Below are 18,289 nucleotides of genomic sequence, written 5' to 3' on the forward strand. Positions count from 1 at the left end.
ACTGCTGCTGTGAACAATTTACAATTCCCAGCTCATATTCAGTCTTCTTATGTCCTTTATACACGTGCCTGCATCGTGGTCCAGGAGTAAGTAACAAAGTGAACAGCTTTTCTGAAAGTGTTATTTTCATGTTCAGGTTTTCAGGACCACATTGAAGACAGTTGAAGAAAAACACAGAGTGTATTTGGTAGCAGCGGCTCCTAAAACATCCATGCCAACAGACAGGTTCACACGATGAGACGCTCCTGAAATTGGTATTGGTTATGACATCTGTCCCTTTCTACTCAGCGATGATGTGCTTCCCCCTTCCGATATGTTTTGTGTTTGTATTCAAAATAATGCATGTTCATCCCAAAATGTCTTACAACGCCGTTCTGTCAGACCACTTTTGTCGCACATAAAACTTCATGGCAGAAAAATAACAGCTGTGTTTCGGCTGAGTAATAACATCCACAGCGGGCGGTTGGACGGGTAATTGCAGGTGTATCAGACAGCCTGGTTCTTGTCCCATTTGGTCTGCTGTTTTTCTACTTTCTGACTTATTACTTGGTCATGGTTAGGAATAGAACACACTTTGGGTTGAAATCTGCCTCCTGCACAGCAGTCACCTTGCTAGTTTACAAATGACTAGTTACCTTGAAGCGCTAGGGCACAGATGTGGACCAAAAAAACACCTTAAATGATCCATGCTTTTTGAACTGCATAAACTAACAGGACTGTGAACAGACTCCCCCTGAAATTAGCCCTAAAGGAAGTCAGGGGAAGTTCCTGTGTTAGGTGGAAAACTGCCTCAGAACTGAAGAAGCCTCTCGGATGACAGGTGAAACGTCTTCAAGTAACTTAAAGAAGTCCAGACGCTTTTCTTTGCAAGCTCCTTTGACTGCCTCAGCTTATACAAGTAGAGAGAACCAAAAACTCTGAACGTAAGGAGCAGGTTGTGTTGTTGTTGCTGCAGCAGTGTTGGTATGAGTGCATCAGTTGAGCAGTAAAAAGCTTCATAATGTCAATGCTGTAACACCTGTGTGCTAATGATAGACTTCATTACTTTGTGTCATTTATTATGGTGATAAAAAGAAAATCTAGGTGCCATTACGTTTCCTTCAAAACCAAGTTGCTGTCACACATTAAAGCCAAGCAAATGTAATTTTAGGCACACGGCTGAAAGCTCAGGTTGCCAGAATATAAAGACAGTGTAGAGAAATCTGTCACAGCCCAGCTGTGCTCACCTGGAACCATTTGGCGTGTCGGAGTGAAGCCAGTGCCGTCTGGCACTTCTGCCTGTCCAGGACGTCCTCCTCTTCCTCCTCCTCCTCCTGTCTCCGTTTGTCAGCGTCCTGCTCGCCCTCCTCTGGAGAGAGGGACAGGATGAGACAAGACAGACTGAGCGTGAGCACGCTGACCTCTCACACTCACACACAGACACACGGGCAGCAGGGTCGGACAGCTAATTATTAGGCAAACCCACTGATCTGACCGAATGAGCTAAGAGGAGGGGAAATTTGAGAAATTGTGTGATTTTTCTGGGAGAGGGAGGATTCTCATGCACAAGGCAGGATCTTTCATGACACTGACAGGAGGAACCGGAGTAGACGTGAGCGCATGCGTCTTGCTGCCCGGCCGAAGTCTCACTCTAGATGCAGATCAGTGGCTGAAGGCAATGGAACACGCCAGATTAGTGTGTTATCGATTACAGCGCAGGACGAAAATGAGAGCATGGCAATGACTCGGGACCAAAAGCCAGATTAGAGATTAAAAATAACACTTTAGAACAAGGACACATTGGATGGATCGAGAAAAACTGGCTCAAGGGGGTCTGAGTTTGGGTGACAGGCAGAGTTGATGCAAAGAGACATTAGCTATTCCACTTGAAGAGGGGGAAAAAAGTCATCCTGCTCAAAAGGCTATGCAGTTTTCTGGGGCGCCATGCTAGTATTTTCACTCTTGCGGGGTCGGTCAGATGTTTATGTTTGACTGAAACAGTCTCTCCACACCGGGTTCCTGTGGGGAGCACTCCTGCCATGACTGGAGGCCAAGCCATGGGAGAACGACAGCAGAAGAAGAGTGACAGCAGATGACAACATAAACATCTGAGAGTGAGAACGCCACCCTGGAAAGAAAGTGAAGGCTGTTTGTTCTCAGGAGCAGCTAAGGGGTTCCCACTGTGGGACAGTCAAGCAGACGAACAAAAGGGGGAACAGACCGCAGACCACACTGCAGAGCTCGGCGAAGGCCCGCGGGTTATCTCGTATCAAATAAATCTAAGACAATGAGTCATCTGCAAGCTGAGACATTGTTGCAAAAATCAGATATTGATTGATGTACCATCTCACTCGAATCAGTGTCATTATGGTTCAAAGCACTCTTCCGATGAGCAACAGCCAGCAGAGATTAAATTGGGACTAAAGCTGACAGGAGTGCTGACGCAGAGCATTAAAAGGCTCTTGCTCATAGAGAGGAAACAGCAGTGTAGCCTCTAAATCCACAACTATTCAAATTCCAATTTATCCGTGTGGCACCGCGGCAGTAAAGCGAGCCGAGGAGCGATGCATGTGGTCTGGCAGTCTGTTGCTGTAGAGACCGTAGTGAAAGCTGAACAGGATGGAAGAGGTGGAAGACAAACGAAGGAGCTGATGAGAGAGACGGGGGATTTCTCCCATGTCACTCCTCCTCCAAGACCAAGACTGAGTGAGGACCTTCGTGTTCTGCCCCCGGGACTTCTGGCTACTATTTACCACTTTGGCAGCAAGTGTGCAGCTAATGGCGTGATTTGTTTTAATCGTGCATGTGTGGGCGCACTCTTTACGTTCTGCTTGCTTGATGCATCTGGAGACCTCGGAAACAAATGAAAATGAAGTGAAGTGAACACCGACAAAAAGCCATTAAGAGGCTCTTAGTTTGTGGCTATAAACTAAAGACGGAGTACAAAGTAGACAATTGGATACCAGGGTCACGCAAACGATGTTCCATATAGATAAACAGACAACAAAGCAGAGCATGATGGAAACAAACACTTTACACACTACACGACAGTCTGAGTGGAATCTATGGAGTCTCAAGTGTGCCATGCTAATCATGGGTGCTTATTTTTTTCAATAATTAATTATTTAACTTAATGTAAAATCTTAAAAGTATTACAAACACATCAGACCTTTACTACATTTACTGCATTCCTCTGCTCTTAAATGTGCCAGGCTAATGATCGTTTTTCTTTGTAAGTTGGAATTAATTATTCAGTTTTATGTAAAGTCTAAAACTAAATCATTAGGGACCTACCTAACCTTTACTGCATGACATCTTCTTCATTATAGTGAAATCTATGGAATCTTTGAAGCCAATTAAATCCTTAGATTTTGAAATACACCTCATTATCATTACTATTGAGTTTTTATGTTTTGTTGTTTTAAAAGGTGCTTTTAACTTGTTCTGCTTGGTATGAACACTGTGAAAAAACAAAAACAAAACAATCAGATTTATTAAGACGGCTTGTTTGTTTTGCTGTTTTGAAGTTATAAAGTTCAAAAATAAAAATTGTAGAAACAGATGTCATGTGCTACTTTTACTGTAAGTACTATTTATTAGATTGACTTAAAACATTTTATTCAATAAGGACAATATGCAGGCAGCTGTGAATTGCCTGATGCAATACTAAATACAAAAACTACTGATGTCATCCCATCAATTATTTTAATTATTAAATTGTTTAGATTACAAAGTATCTGAATTTTTTTTAAATTACATTTTCAGAGCCAGTGAAAATTTTTCTTTATATTTTTTGTCTAACAACACAAAACCCAAAAACGTTTGGACAACTAGCAGTTATCTGATCCGAGAAGCTGAAAAAAGTGAGTGTTTGTATTTTCAAAATCTGACTGACATAAAATCAATTTTGTGTTGTTTAATCAACTAAACAGTTCATTCTTATCTAACACGTGTAGCTTTGTCTCTGCTCTTCGCTTTGTCTGTAAGTCAGTTTGATACAAACTGCAGGGGTTAAACCATCATTCATCATCAACACTGAACTTCTTTTTAATCCTGTGTACTGAATATAAACCTAAACCAATGATAAATTTTGATAATTAACCAGAGTTAAATTTTAAAATTAAGACCTACAAGAAGCTGCTAGAGGCATTAGCTTGTCTCATGGTTTGGCATTTGTTTTAATTATTCTGATTAGCTTTCATTTAAAGATGACTGCCTGTAATTGAGTTCACAGGACTGCCGAGCGCCACCTACAAATTAAATTACATCTAAATGACAGCAACAACCAGATTTAGATGGACCAGGTGGCCAGTCATTAAAAAGTGAATTATCCTGGCAACAAACTCAAAGCTTCACTACAGCAGAGAGCTAAAAACACACGTAGATTTAATCATGAATGAAAAATAAGGAGTATGTGTGTGAAACAGTGAGCGGTGAAAATCATTTCCCAGAGGCAGGCCATGAAGGAACCATCAGTCAGAGGTCAACACCACATACAAATACGGACAACTCCCACTAAATTCTCCCCGACATCATTAGCTTAGGGGAATTTCGATTAGTGACCGGGACATCAGAGTAATTCAATTAACACAATTTTTCCAACATGAAATTATGGGATGTCACTCTGAGCCAATAACAACTGATCAACAGACAGAGGTCAGCCCCAGTAATTAAAGCAAAGGGAGCACAGGTGTGGATGTGGGCTGCTGGGTAATGTAGTCATTTTGTCCTTTTGGTGTGTGTGCTCTATCAGTAGACATGGACCAGAATTTCATGGTGACCCAGTGAGAAGTCCAGTTAACAGAGGAAGGGGTGGGAGAAGAAGGAGGGGGGTAGAGGAGCATGTCTGAGGCAGAGAGTGAGAGTGGGTTGGTTTGGTTTGGTTGTTGGGGAAGCCCCTTGTACCCGGGGTTTCCTGCTGTTGGGTGTGGGGGATGCCTCGTCAGCAGCGGGGCCGCAGAGATGTGCCAATCCACGCAGCGAGGCGACCTGCGGAGCTATGGCAACAAAACCAAGAGTCAGTGAGCAGCGGCCAGCTACAGGAGGCACACGATAAAAGCCAGGGAACCACTTAGACTGTCAGGGGTCAGTCACCAGAAAAAAGACCCTCAGAGACCCTGCAAGGTAGCACAGATAGGGTTGAGTTTGGCTGGCATTTTATTACTGATAAAAACCTATTTTAACATGTGTAAAAAACAAAAACCCAGAAACAGCTGAAGTTAGAACTAAACTTGATTTTGATTTGATACCACCTTTACTTGGCAAAGAAAGAAGAAACACCCCATTGGTAACCTCATTATTTAAAAAGAGAGAATGAAATAAACAGTGTGTGTCAAACATGTGTCCCGGGGCCATTCTCAGCCTACCAAAGGGTTCTATTCAACCCACCAGATGGCTTTTTCAAAGCCTGAAAACTGCAGTTAAGTAATTAATTGCTCAGATTTTTCAATAAAATGCACTGGTACACATCAGTGGTGATGTATGGAGTGTTAAAGTAGACAATCTGTTTCAATCAAAGAATTTAAAAACCCTACTGTTTATTAATCAAACCTCTACAAGTGATGGTTTAGCAATTTTGCATTGTTATTAGGGGTGGGGGAAAAATCGATACTGTGTAGTATCGTGATATTTTGTTTGCTAATAATGTATCGATACAGGGACAGCAGAAATCGATGCTCTGACTTCAGAGCATGTTGATCAGCTCATTTTTCTGAGCAAGAATCCTGACATTCCTTCACTGTCCAAATGTGTTTAACTTTTTTTTTGGCAGCAATAAACATGTTTTATTTTAATCAAGTTTAAAACTTTTTTATTTAATGTAAAATTCTATTTTGTTTTAATTTACTTTCAAATTCTTCAGTTGCTGAAGGGGCTGCATAGTTTTCATAAACTGCATAGTTCAGAATAGCTATAATTGTACCAGATGGTTGTTCAGTTAAGTTGGACTAGACTGTAATACAAACCGTTCAGTTTGTCAACAATAAAACTGAAATGAGACAAAGACTGAGTGTGAGACTTTGATATTAGATAAAATGAATATTGATAAAGTTTACCTTTATGTACAGAATCTGAATATCGCAAAATATTTTAAAATATTGCAATAATATCGTATCGTGCGTTAAGTATTGTGATAATATCGTATCGAGGGATGTATGGTGATTCCCACCTCTAATTGTTATCTGTTTAACTTTTTTTAAAACAAGTGACGCTTTCAGTGGTTTCACGACCTTCATAGCAAATCAATTATTCATTTGTATTATGATCCATGTTCTACTGCTTATCAGGACTTGACTGTGACACAACTTTTCTAGGCAACAACCATGAGAGCTGCATGTGCGAATACAAATGCCCTGCGCAGCTCATGTTTAACCTGCCAGCTCTCTATTTTAAAGTCTGTGTAAGTTCAGTTTGTGCTGAAAAATGCTGCTAATATTTCAGTGAATTCACAGCTAGAAAGTGGGTGTCATGTCCTGCCAACTGTGTAAACTCTCCAGACCTGATTCTCCTGAACTGTCTGTGTGGAAACAGCCTTAATCAGATGTAATTTCAGGTTTGCAAAGTATTTGGAAACGTTAAACTCTATGGTCGTCCTAAATACCATTTTTATGCTTTGGATGCATCCATCTATTTCAACCATCCATCTATATTTTCTGCCTCCTATTGGCATCCAGATCACAAGCCCAGAGGCTCAGACTCTCTCTGACTCCACCAGCTCTTCTTGAGGGTGGAAGTTAGATCTACATGTAGTTAGATATACCCAAATCTCTACTCTGAGCTCTTTGTCCTTTCTCTAAAGCTGAGATCAGACCACCTTCAGCAGCTGGTATTTGTAAACATCATCTTTCAGTAACTAACCACAGATTGATGCCACAGGTGACGTAAGAACCAATGTTCTACAATAAATGTGGTCAAATTTAAAAGGAATTACACAGTTAGCGAATGTTTATTAACCTGCACAATGTAGCACAAAATTTAAATCTCATGTTATATTGCAGACATTTAAACACTCATGCATGTGTTTCTGTCTACAGACAAAACTCAGTTCTGGCATGCTTGTCACAGAACTTCATGAACTTGTTAAGTCTAAACTGACGCAGGGCTGATGATGCAAGAAGAGTCAAAAATGTGCCTCCACAGTTTCCACTTTCTGAAACTAAATAAAACTAGATAAAATTGCATGTCTGCTGGGCACAGATACAAAGCTGCTCAGAGCCAGCTCATCACAAAATTAACTAGTCAATATCTATAGTCTGCAAACTACTGAAACAAATGACATTAATAGAGCCATTTGGCCACAATCACCAAACGTACATTTGGAAAAAAGGAGTCAGTGCTTGATGGAAAGAATCAACTGCTGACTTTTTAGCACTGGGGTGGAAATATTCTGCTTTGGGTTTGTGTAACAGCTAGTGGCACAGAAACATTACAATGATGGAGGGAAGGATGGATTGCGCTAAATTTCAATTGCATTGATGTCCAGCAGTCAGTCAAGAAAATGAAACTGAAAAGATTACTTCAGCAACAGCAGAAAAAGCCAAAGAAGACATCAAAAGCCACTTTTAGCTACTATAAGAAACATAAGCTGGAGCGTTCAGAATTTGCCCTCAGCCATTTGAGCTGAACATCTGCAGTGAGAACTTAAAGTAATCTGGAGAAAGAGGGTTTAAAAGTGAGAACAGAATAAAAAGACTATTACCTATCTATAAAAAGCATTTGCAAACTGCCATAGAGGGACTGCTGAGTACTAACTTAGTAGGATACTCAAATCTTTGCAATTTTCACAATTGCTGTTTATTTTTCTGCAGAGGAAACTTCCTCCTGGGTGGTCCAACTCCTCACATTTGAATAAAATGAGAAATTCTTGCTTAAAATGTGTAATTTTTCTCCCATTTTTTAAAGATCTACTTGTTCCAAATTCTATTGGTTGGATCCAAATTTTACTCTGCATGTAGCAAAAACAAATAAAACAAATAATCCTGCTGGTCGCTTAACAATCAACAGCTTCAATCCTTAGATTCATTCAATAAACTGGCAAAGCACTCTTTGAATGTGTACAGATGCCAGGGAGGAGATGCAGGAGTCCTCTGTTTTCACTGATGTACTTCCAAGTGAAGACTGAAAACTTTTCACATCACATGGCATTGTGACAGCCTTCTCACAGTCTTGGAGGTGGGTCCAAGCTGCAGCCTCTGGACCTGACAAATGAAGCCAACGGTCAAGTCACAAAGACTACATTTCCTCTAATGGCCAATTGAAGCTGCCTCCAAAAGTTATCCAAAGACTACCAGTTTAAATGGCCAGCGAAGTCAGAATTCAGTAACCTCTGGTCTTCTAAGGAGCTCAAAAAGAAAGCAACTGGACTTTAAGTTTCATGAAGACATTTCACTTCTCAGCCAAGAGGCTCTCAGGGTGTAGCTTCCCACTCCATAACAGCTGGTTTTATACCACATCTGTCTGGATTTCGTGTCATTCAGCTGTCTATGAAGACATTTTGGAACAACCTGTTTAAGAAACCTGTACTTCAGTTGTGGTTACTGGAAGTTACATTATTAGCTTGCTATATGACAATAATTAGCAAGTACATGTGTTGTAAAAAGACTGAAATTGCAGCCAAAACACTGAGTGTAGTAATGCTGATGGAGTAATGTCACTGTTTCTTTTATTTACTGTAGCTTTTAGCTGTGGGTGAGAACTGGGCCATCCAGCCTCATATCTACTCACCCTCCCCGATATAAACCTGCTTTTGTGTCCGCACTTTCCACAAACCCACCCATCACTTACAGTAACACACATCCACTGACTACTTGAATTAATGAAACGACTGCCTTGCACACACCATTGTTGTCCTGTGTTGGTTTAAATGCATTTTGTTTCTCTTTTCGTTGAGCCTCTTGCTCGGATTCCTACTTGTCACAGCTCTGAAAGAGTAACTGGGAGACTCCAAACGCTGACTCCGAGATTATGCAATGAGCTGACTGACAGCAGACGGCCCAGTGCACGAAAACACTCAGAGTGATGCATTGGTGCTGCAGAGTGCTGTCTTTTTATGTAACAAACAAGCTTCAGCTGAGTTCCGACACCAGCTCACAGTGTTGCGGGTTACCTTTTTGGACTTGACGGTTTGGTTTCAGCTGTTTAAACCAACCTTGGGGACAGGCTAAAAGATGTTCTTTATGTATTCAGTAGTTTAACAGTGCTATATCTAAATATCCAACTATGTGAAAACATGCTAGGTTAACCAGAGACACACCTGCTAAACAGAATCCTAATATCTCAGGATAATATCTCGTTAAATAGAAATTCTTAAACCAAGCATGAAAAAAAAGAGGTGTTTAAATGAAGTGTTTCTTCAGGGAGCTACTCTGTGGTTCACCTGAGTCTATTTAGAATATTTCATTTAAATTCTGCTGAAGTGTATGAAAACAGTATACTATGTCAGTGTGTTTCATTTCACACTGAAATGAAACAAAAGAAACTGTGTCCTTGTGAGTCCTGACAGGATGCTGAAGCTGAAGAAAAACTGTTTTCCCTGCCTTGTTGCCCTGAGCTCGGCTGTGCTCTGCCTCTCTCCTGTTTGGCACAATCCATTTTTTTTTTTTTTTACCTTTTTTGTGAAGGCTCAATCTTTCCCACTGTGAGTGAGAACCACTAAGGGACTCGCGCTTCTGTAATGGCAGCTCTTCAGTCCCAGCTCGCCTATCATTCATTTTTAATTTCCTTCCCATCTGTGGGCCGAGAACAAACAATGAAACCGCTGATGGCAAACGCCGGCGGCTCTTGAGCACGTTTCCCATCAAATTTGGTCACCTGAAATGAGATTTTATTTTTTTTATTTTTTCCACAGCTGGTTACACGAGATGAAATATCTGTTTGGTGACACATATTGGTTCACTTGTACAGCCAGAGTTGTTTAAAATATATCTTAAAAAGAAGGCTGACTCTTTTCTTATCAGAGTTGCAGGAATGCAGGATGATACAAAAGGACACCAAAGGCGGAAATATCTTTTTTCGTCAATCCAAGCCAAACATTCCCAGTGGAAATCATCTCTCCTCGGCTATTTCCACCACACTTGACCCAGATCCATATCATCCCTTCTCCTTTTTTCTCCCCGTTTGCCTCTCAGCTTTCAGACCTCTTGCTGTATCATCCTCCAGTTTTCCCCAGACTGTCTTTTAGTTTAAGCTCAGGTTTACCTTCACATCCCTCCCCTCTTCCTTCCCTTTCAGCCTTCTGTAGTCATAAAAAGGTCAGATAAAAACAGGTGAGGCATCCTGCCGAAACAGGAGGCACAGATGAAGGTGGGTGGAGGGAGGGGGTGGAAGGGGAATGGAGGAGGAGTCAATACCTTCTTCCGTGGCGCTCTGCTCGTCCCTCATGGCTAAAGAGGAGAGGGTGATCTTCAGCGTGAGATGGGGGTCTTTGGTGGTGCAGACCTGGATGGCCGCCTCGGGCACGCACGACCGCACCTCGTATTTGTCGTCGGTCATTGTCTGCAAAGCAAAACTGCACGATTAATTAAAAATCGAATCACAGTTGTAGCACCGACTCCTGCTGTTTGTAACGAGGCATCACTGCTCTACCTATTTGGAGACTGTTTTACCTCAAGCTCAGGGAACTAATGGTCAGATTTTATTGTTAAATTAAGAAAATAAGTCGTAAAATATGAACGGACATACTTATTTTTTACAGAGCTATTCGTATTTTCTCTTGTTTTATGAGAAGTCTCAGCCATGTGAAGACACTCAAAGCAGCGGCCACATGCTGGGTTTTAAAAAGCACTGAATTTGATGAAGTTGCTCATACATTTATGTTATTCCTAATCTGTTGAATGCAACAGCTCATTACCATTTTTGGAAAATCTCAGTTTGGTTGGTGTTTTTTTCCCCAGTCCTTCATGTCACACAGCTGTCTCAAGATCCCAGAGTTTTTCCTCCCAGGAGCTTTCAGCTTTCTGTTTTTCAGCTTGTAGTCTGAGCTCAATTACTGCTTGAGTCGGCTTTGGTCATGCGCAGTTAAAAAGTATCAGTGGACAAGAAAAGAGGTGATGCTCTATACTTTTGCTTTAATTTGATTTTGAAATCATCAGTTTTCTTTTTTCATTCGCTTCCTAAAAGAATCTCCAGCATGTTTTGTGATTTTTTTCAAAGTAATTTCCTCTATTATGTTACACTTCCTGGTCTATTTACACTGTCAGTTTGTGATTATCTTCTCCGCCCTTGTTAGTACCAGCTCTGTATAATTTGCCTACCTGTGTTCAATCAGTCACCTCAGTATATATAACTCACCGCTTTCACCTTCCACTCGCCAGATGGTCTTGTTTTTTGGCTCAGGCTTTCTAGCTGGTTTCTGTAGTTCCTCTTGTTTTTCATTTTCCCTCGTGTATGACCTTTTGTTCCATTTCATGGAATATTTGTCTTGCTGTTTGCTGTCCTGTGTATGACCCCTGCCTCCTTTACATTAAAGATTTAGAGTTTGACTTTTTCCCTACTCCTAGTTGGACGTGACAAGACAGTGGCTGTATTTTTATCCTAATGGAGTCCATTATTTACAAAGTGAGCATCACATTTTATTCAGAAGCAAATGTTTGAGACAATAAACATTTTGAATAAACAGTCTATTTCCTGGTAGGAATTTGAACATTTTCATGAAGTGTTGGGTTTACAGTGATTACAAGCAAGAAAAATATGTATGAATTATGAGCGAATTAAAAAAAATTACTGTGTTAAAAAGAGAAACTCAGAACGCCCCATCGGTGAGTGTCACATGACCTCTGGCGTATTGGTGGGATTAGTGTTTTTGTTAAGGCCCCAGGTCACTCCACTCCTCCCTGCTTGTGTAATTTAACTGTTTTTTATTCTGATTAGTCTGTGCAGACCTGTTCATTTCCCACGTCTTCCTCATGTGTCCCGTCATGTGTTCCGCCTTTGATTGGTCCAGCGAGTGGTCTGCCCCATTCCTCTTTGTTGTTTGGTACTGGATTAAAATTACTTAATTCCTTTACAAAAATAGCAGGCATCAATAGAAAGGTTTGCGTATTGTGGGTTTTCTCCCAGCGAGGTTTCAGTTTCAGTAAGCTGCTCATGTTTCTCTGTTTAAGGCAGAAAGCTGGGTGAGGTACTAACTGTTACTAATTTTTCTACAAACACCAAGCTGTTAGATATCAGTCAGTCAGGTCAGTGACCTAAGGATTTAATTTTTTTTCCTCTGGTACAGTGGGGCAAAAAAGTATTTAGTCAGCCACCGATTGTGCAAGTTCCCCCACTTAAAATGATGACAGAGGTCAGTAATTTGCACCAGAGGTACACTTCAACTGTGAGAGACAGAATGTGAAAAAAAAATCCATGAATTCACATGGTAGGATTTGTAAAGAATTTATTCGTAAATCAGGGTGGAAAATAAGTATTTGGTCAATAACAAAAATACAACTCAATACTTTGTAACATAACCTTTGTTGGCAATAACAGAGGTCAAACGTTTACTATAGGTCTTTACCAGGTTTGCACACACAGTAGCTGGTATTTTGGCCCATTCCTCCATGCAGATCTTCTCAAGAGCAGTGATGTTTTGGGGCTGTCGCCGAGCAACACGGACTTTCAACTCCCGCCACAGATTTTCTATGGGGTTGAGGTCTGGAGACTGGCTAGGCCACTCCAGGACTTTCAAATGCTTCTTACGGAGCCGCTCCTTTGTTGCCCGGGCGGTGTGTTTTGGATCATTGTCATGTTGGAAGACCCAGCCTCGTTTCATCTTCAAAGTTCTCACTGATGGAAGGAGGTTTTGGCTCAAAATCTCACGATACTTGGCCCCATTCATTCTGTCCTTAACACGGATCAGTCGTCCTGTCCCCTTGGCAGAAAAACAGCCCCATAGCATGATGTTTCCACCCCCATGCTTCACAGTAGGTATGGTGTTCTTGGGATGCAACTCAGTATTCTTCTTCCTCCAAACACGACGAGTTGAGTTTATACCAAAAAGTTCTACTTTGGTTTCATCTGACCACATGACATTCTCCCAATCCTCTGCTGTATCATCCATGTGCTCTCTGGCAAACTTCAGACGGGCCTGGACATGCACTGGCTTCAGCAGCGGAACACGTCTGGCACTGCGGGATTTGATTCCCTGCCGTTGTAGTGTGTTACTGATGGTGACCTTTGTTACTTTGGTCCCAGCTCTCTGCAGGTCATTCACCAGGTCCCCCCGTGTGGTTCTGGGATCTTTGCTCACCGTTCTCATGATCATTTTGACCCCACGGGATGAGATCTTGCGTGGAGCCCCAGATCGAGGGAGATTATCAGTGGTCTTGTATGTCTTCCATTTTCTGATGATTGCTCCCACAGTTGATTTTTTCACACCAAGCTGCTTGCCTATTGTAGATTCACTCTTCCCAGTCTGGTGCAGGTCTACAATTCTTTTCCTGGTGTCCTTCGAAAGCTCTTTGGTCTTGGCCATGGCGGAGTTTGGAGTCTGACTGGTTGAGGCTGTGGACAGGTGTCTTTTATACAGATGATGAGGTCAAACAGGTGCCATTCATACAGGTAACGAGTGGGGGACAGAAAAGCTTCTTACAGAAGACGTTACAGGTCTGTGAGAGCCAGGGATTTTCCTTGTTTGAGGTGACCAAATACTTATTTTCCACCCTGATTTACGAATAAATTCTTTACAAATCCTACCATGTGAATTCATGGATTTTTTTTTCACATTCTGTCTCTCACAGTTGAAGTGTACCTCTGGTGCAAATTACTGACCTCTGTCATCATTTTAAGTGGGGGAACTTGCACAACCGGTGGCTGACTAAATACTTTTTTGCCCCACTGTAGCTTTTACACTTTTATTACAAGTCTCTGTGTCTTTGTGTTGTGTTGCAGCCAATCATATTGCACTCCCGTGTCTTTCCTTTATTGTGTGTGTTTGCTTTTATCTGTGGACTGTGAAACCTGCTCGGACTAGCTCACGAAACCTTCTGCCATCTGGTTAACGAATATTGCTCTCCCTTCACGTAGCAAAGTGGGGTTATAACAGCTGTGAACATATATATCAGGAATTTACCTGTACATGAGTCATTATATTAAAACTAAATAATCCTGCTGACCTTATTATTGAACAGCCTCTGCTCATTTGCAACCATTCCTTTTATTATATATATATCCTTTTTATAATTGCATGTGAAAGATGACCTTTAGGCACTGAAAGAAATAATGGCAAAACACATCTCAACAATGAAACACTAAGCAGGCCCATCAAAGCGGCAAAAGGCACAAACAGTTGTGTTTACATGCAGCTTTTCATCTCGAGTTTACACGCCTGTTATTGCCAGCCGGTTCCCAGCATGCCAGACTATCCTCTTTTCTTTTATTCCACCCTTAAGATTGCCGTTACCTTCAGTGGCATGTTTTCAAGTGCTTTCTCTCTATCGCGTCTCTCTGAGAAATGACCCCATCAATCACCCCACTGCCTGCCAATCTCTCCCAGTTTGGCCCAGGAAATGAGAGCTTCAAACGGTTTCCTCCCTTGATGATAAAGCACGCACGGCAGCTTTGGCAGGTAATTAACTGAGATGAGGGGAAGACGAAGAAATTTAGGCTCTGTGGATGACACTGCTGCTTTGTTAGCGACTGCAGTTGCTTGGGGAAACACTGCGTAGGGAGGCGATCTTCTGATGAAATTATTTGTACGACTCAGGAGCACAGAGCTCAGAGCTGGGATGCTTAAACTCGCTGAGCTCTCAGAGTGTTGGGATGCATCATATTCAAGTGAAATGAGCAAAAGCAGGGAAAGTCCCAGTGGTCAGAGGTGAGTTTACACTATAGAGTCTGGGCTTTGGATGTCTAAAGGAAACAGAATGGCAGACATAAATCAAGTACGATCTCAGCAGCAGCAGCAGTCACTTCCTTATATCATATCCACTTCAAATCATCTCCTCTGTACCCTCTCCTCTCCCACGGACTAAAAATAATCCTTTCATCTGGTTTAAGAAAAAAGAAACACCGTCACCCAGACAGATGTCTATAAAAGTCTGTGCTCCATTCAGACTGCAGCTCTCCTCCGTTGGTTTGTGCTTAAATTTATCTTTAAATGCTGCTAAAGCTCTGCAGGAGTCTTAATTAGAGGTCTAAACAATGATTAAATGATTATTTCTTCTTTGCGTGGATTGGAATATCAATAACAGAACCCATTTTAAATATTAAAATGAATTAACCTAAGAACATGAAAATGATCTAATAAATTTAGGCTTTTATAAACAAGCCAAACGCAAGTGTGGTACAAAACTATGTAATCCTTCCTAGAACACAGTTTTGAACGCCTATCTTTGTTACACGTCAGAGTAAAGAGAAAGTATTTGGATTCTGGATTGAACGGAGTCTGAAACCTTGACTTTTATTTCTGCTTTTCTCCATTTACTGTCCACGGTTCATTAGAGTGCCTGCATCATCTTAAAAATCCAAATGAATATATTTTAAAACTTCAGTCACACCTGTGAAGAGACCAGTCACCACTGCATGTCAACCATTAGTCACTAGTGTACAGTGGAAAAATGTCTATCCTCTAACTGTGTGGCGAGTGGTCGTAAAAAAAAAATGAGGCACAAAAAACCTCCAGCTACTCCCTGATTGCTAACATTTTACATGATGACGGTCGGAGAGACCAAAGTGAAAAACAGTCTCCATGATTTCCAATTAATACGAAGCATTAATTGAAGCACTCGCTCGGAAGCGCACTGAATTTATTCAACTGTCTATAAAGAAGTTGTTTTTTCTTTTCTTTTTTAAATTACTTTAAACCTTTTTTAAGGGAAAGGCTTGATATTCATTGCAGCTGATGCATTTTATATACAGTATTTATATACTGTCCCATTGAGCCACATGAGAGCATCATTATCATCATCATCACATCTGTTCTTCAATGTCACCAAACAACCTCTGTGGGTGTTGTTCCACTGAAGCTTGGATCGTAAACACTTTTTAAAGCCTCCCTCAGCTGCGTGGCTCATTTCAAATGCGGAGTGCTGAACACCACAGTGGTGGAGGTGTGCCTGAGCGTACCTGGATCTGAAGGGGGAGGTTGGCGCTGATGGTGTAGAGCAGCAGTTTGGTGGGTTTCTCTCTGCACATTAGAACCAATTCCAGGTCCATGTCCCCTTTGATGAGGAGCCCTTTGGCTACCAGGCCGACACGCGTCACCCCACACAGCACCGATGCAGCATCCAGCCTGAGGGCAGATGGAAGGCAGCCAGCGTCAGATTATCCCAGAGCCATGCAGAGAGTTTAGAGGTGATAACACACACACACTGAAACCAGAGAACGAGCCCTGGGCTGCTCAACAGGGTCTGATATTCCAAATGGATTAGCAACATTGAACAATGCTGAACAAGAATCTAGTGAACGATCTCTGCTGTCTGCAAAGGTAACGATCCTTTTTCTTTTAAACAAAACTGAGCTAAAACAAATATTTCTCATGTATTTTTCCTCACTGGTTAGTTTTTTCACTAGTTTTTTAGGCCAATAAATATTTAAAAATTGTTTAAAACATTCACAAGAACTTTTGTTAATGGTTCCTTAAATATAAAAATAAGAACTAATAGTAGGAAATTATATGTTTGATTAGTTTCAAGGCTAATAAAAATACATTTAAAAAATGCTTTATGTGTAGTATATGTGGTATAAAGTATGCAATCAGAGATTTGCAGCTCTTTCCATAAAAAAATAAAAATGAAAGCATACCCTCAATTTAAATTTGGCCTATTTTTATATTGTTGGGTGCTTGGGTTTTTTTTAATATGCAGGTCATTCCCACTTTTACTATATTTTTTAATGCCTGTGAAGCACACGGAAGCCAAACATTCCCATAGACTTCAGTACAACCAGAAGTATTTTTATAACCAGATGAGTCACCCCCTGCTGACCATTAAAGAGAATGCAGGCTTGGTGTATTTATATATTCAATCTGTGTATGTGCGTGTCACTTGCAGAAGTCCTGCAGATCGTGAACGACATGCTGAGCAAAGGGGCAGGTACCACGTGTACTTCACAAAGCTCCTTCAAGATCCCCTCCTCCCAAAGAAAAACAGTTCATGTGTGTACTAACATGTGTCTGTACTGACCTGCACCATCACATGACAAACCAAAGATTTTCTTTAACCATCCTGGTTCCCTTTTATTTGTATAAAACCAGCTCTGCACTAAATCTTCATATAGGTGTTTTGCTATAGAAGCTCTGTGTGGATGTTTAGGCTACAAGCCAAATGCTGTGAATTTATGACCGCTGTGCGTGTTTAATTGCCCAGTCATCACACCTCACTACCCGATGAAGATATACGACACAGTTTTATAACGGGAGCGAGCTGTGCACAGGAAACAGCTGAAGGTAAAAAACATTCTTTAAAAACTAGAACAAGACATAAATTTATGTCATGTTCCGCTCTGAAAACTCGTTCTTATAAAACTGAGCTGAAGTAAAATACTGCACTAACATAAAAGTCACGGTCACGGTACGAACATTATAGAGCACTCGCCGTGGGACGTACTTTTTCTCAGCAGCATCTTCCTCCACCGTGTCATCCCCGGCCTCGTTATTGGTGGATGTCTTCCCTGAGGATTTGCTGAGGTCATCCATCCAATCAGAGACTTTCTTAAGGGCTCCCTCCACGGTAGACACCAGCGTCTGGACAGCCTCCAGCTCCTCAGGGGCTGGATAGATGCTGGCGTGCTTGGCCATGACGTGGCGGTCGTCGTTTGCAAACGACCGAAACGACCTCTGGAGAGAAAGAGAGAGAGAATTTTTTACTGTCTTTCCAGCTGGTGCTTACATCAGGCATGAATCATGCAGAGAGAGCAGGTGGAGGGTCATAGTGAGATTCAAAGACATGGAGACAGGAAATATGTTCACTGATGGACTTAAATGGACTCAAACCCGTGGCCTTTACAACTTGTGGCCTTTGAGATTGTCTAGTTGATCTAATGTTATTAATCAGCATAAATATCACCCCAGTGAGCACATAATGACCCAACGACTGAAAAGAGGCTGTAATGTTTTTTCTTTTTTCAGTAGAAAATGTTTTAAAATGAAAAACAAGACTTAAAGATACAGTTTAAAACATTCTCAGTTATAAATAACAGAAAGAGTTTCCCATTAAAACAAAACCACAGAGCAGAAAACAAAATATTTTGCTGATTTTCTGTCGACTGTGAGAGCATGTTTGACTCCATTTCCCTGACTGTGAATCCACATTTTTTTTGTATTCACCAAACATCACGGATAAAATTAGCCCCTAGCCAACAGAGAGACACAGATTTCCACAGGCAGTGTCGCAGA

The 18,289-nt window shown here is 41.3% G+C and overlaps 1 protein-coding gene across 2 annotated transcripts in view; it reads right to left on the minus strand.

Annotated features, from left to right (window-relative positions):
- Positions 1-18,289, minus strand: part of LOC146506235 (spermatid perinuclear RNA-binding protein-like) — a 103,697-nt gene that overhangs the window by 36,768 nt on the left and 48,640 nt on the right. For both annotated transcript variants that reach the window (XM_085181163.1, XM_085181164.1), the window contains exons 3-6: positions 17,502-17,731; positions 16,021-16,186; positions 10,326-10,470; positions 1,227-1,348 (exon numbers count right to left, since the gene is read on the minus strand). In XM_085181163.1, the coding sequence (XP_085037289.1) occupies positions 1,227-1,348; positions 10,326-10,470; positions 16,021-16,186; positions 17,502-17,731 (663 nt within the window). The remainder of the gene's footprint in view (positions 1-1,226; positions 1,349-10,325; positions 10,471-16,020; positions 16,187-17,501; positions 17,732-18,289) is intronic.

Source organism: Neolamprologus multifasciatus, chromosome 12 (genome assembly GCF_963576455.1).
Source record: "Neolamprologus multifasciatus chromosome 12, fNeoMul1.2, whole genome shotgun sequence".
Lineage (NCBI taxonomy): Eukaryota > Metazoa > Chordata > Actinopteri > Cichliformes > Cichlidae > Neolamprologus > Neolamprologus multifasciatus.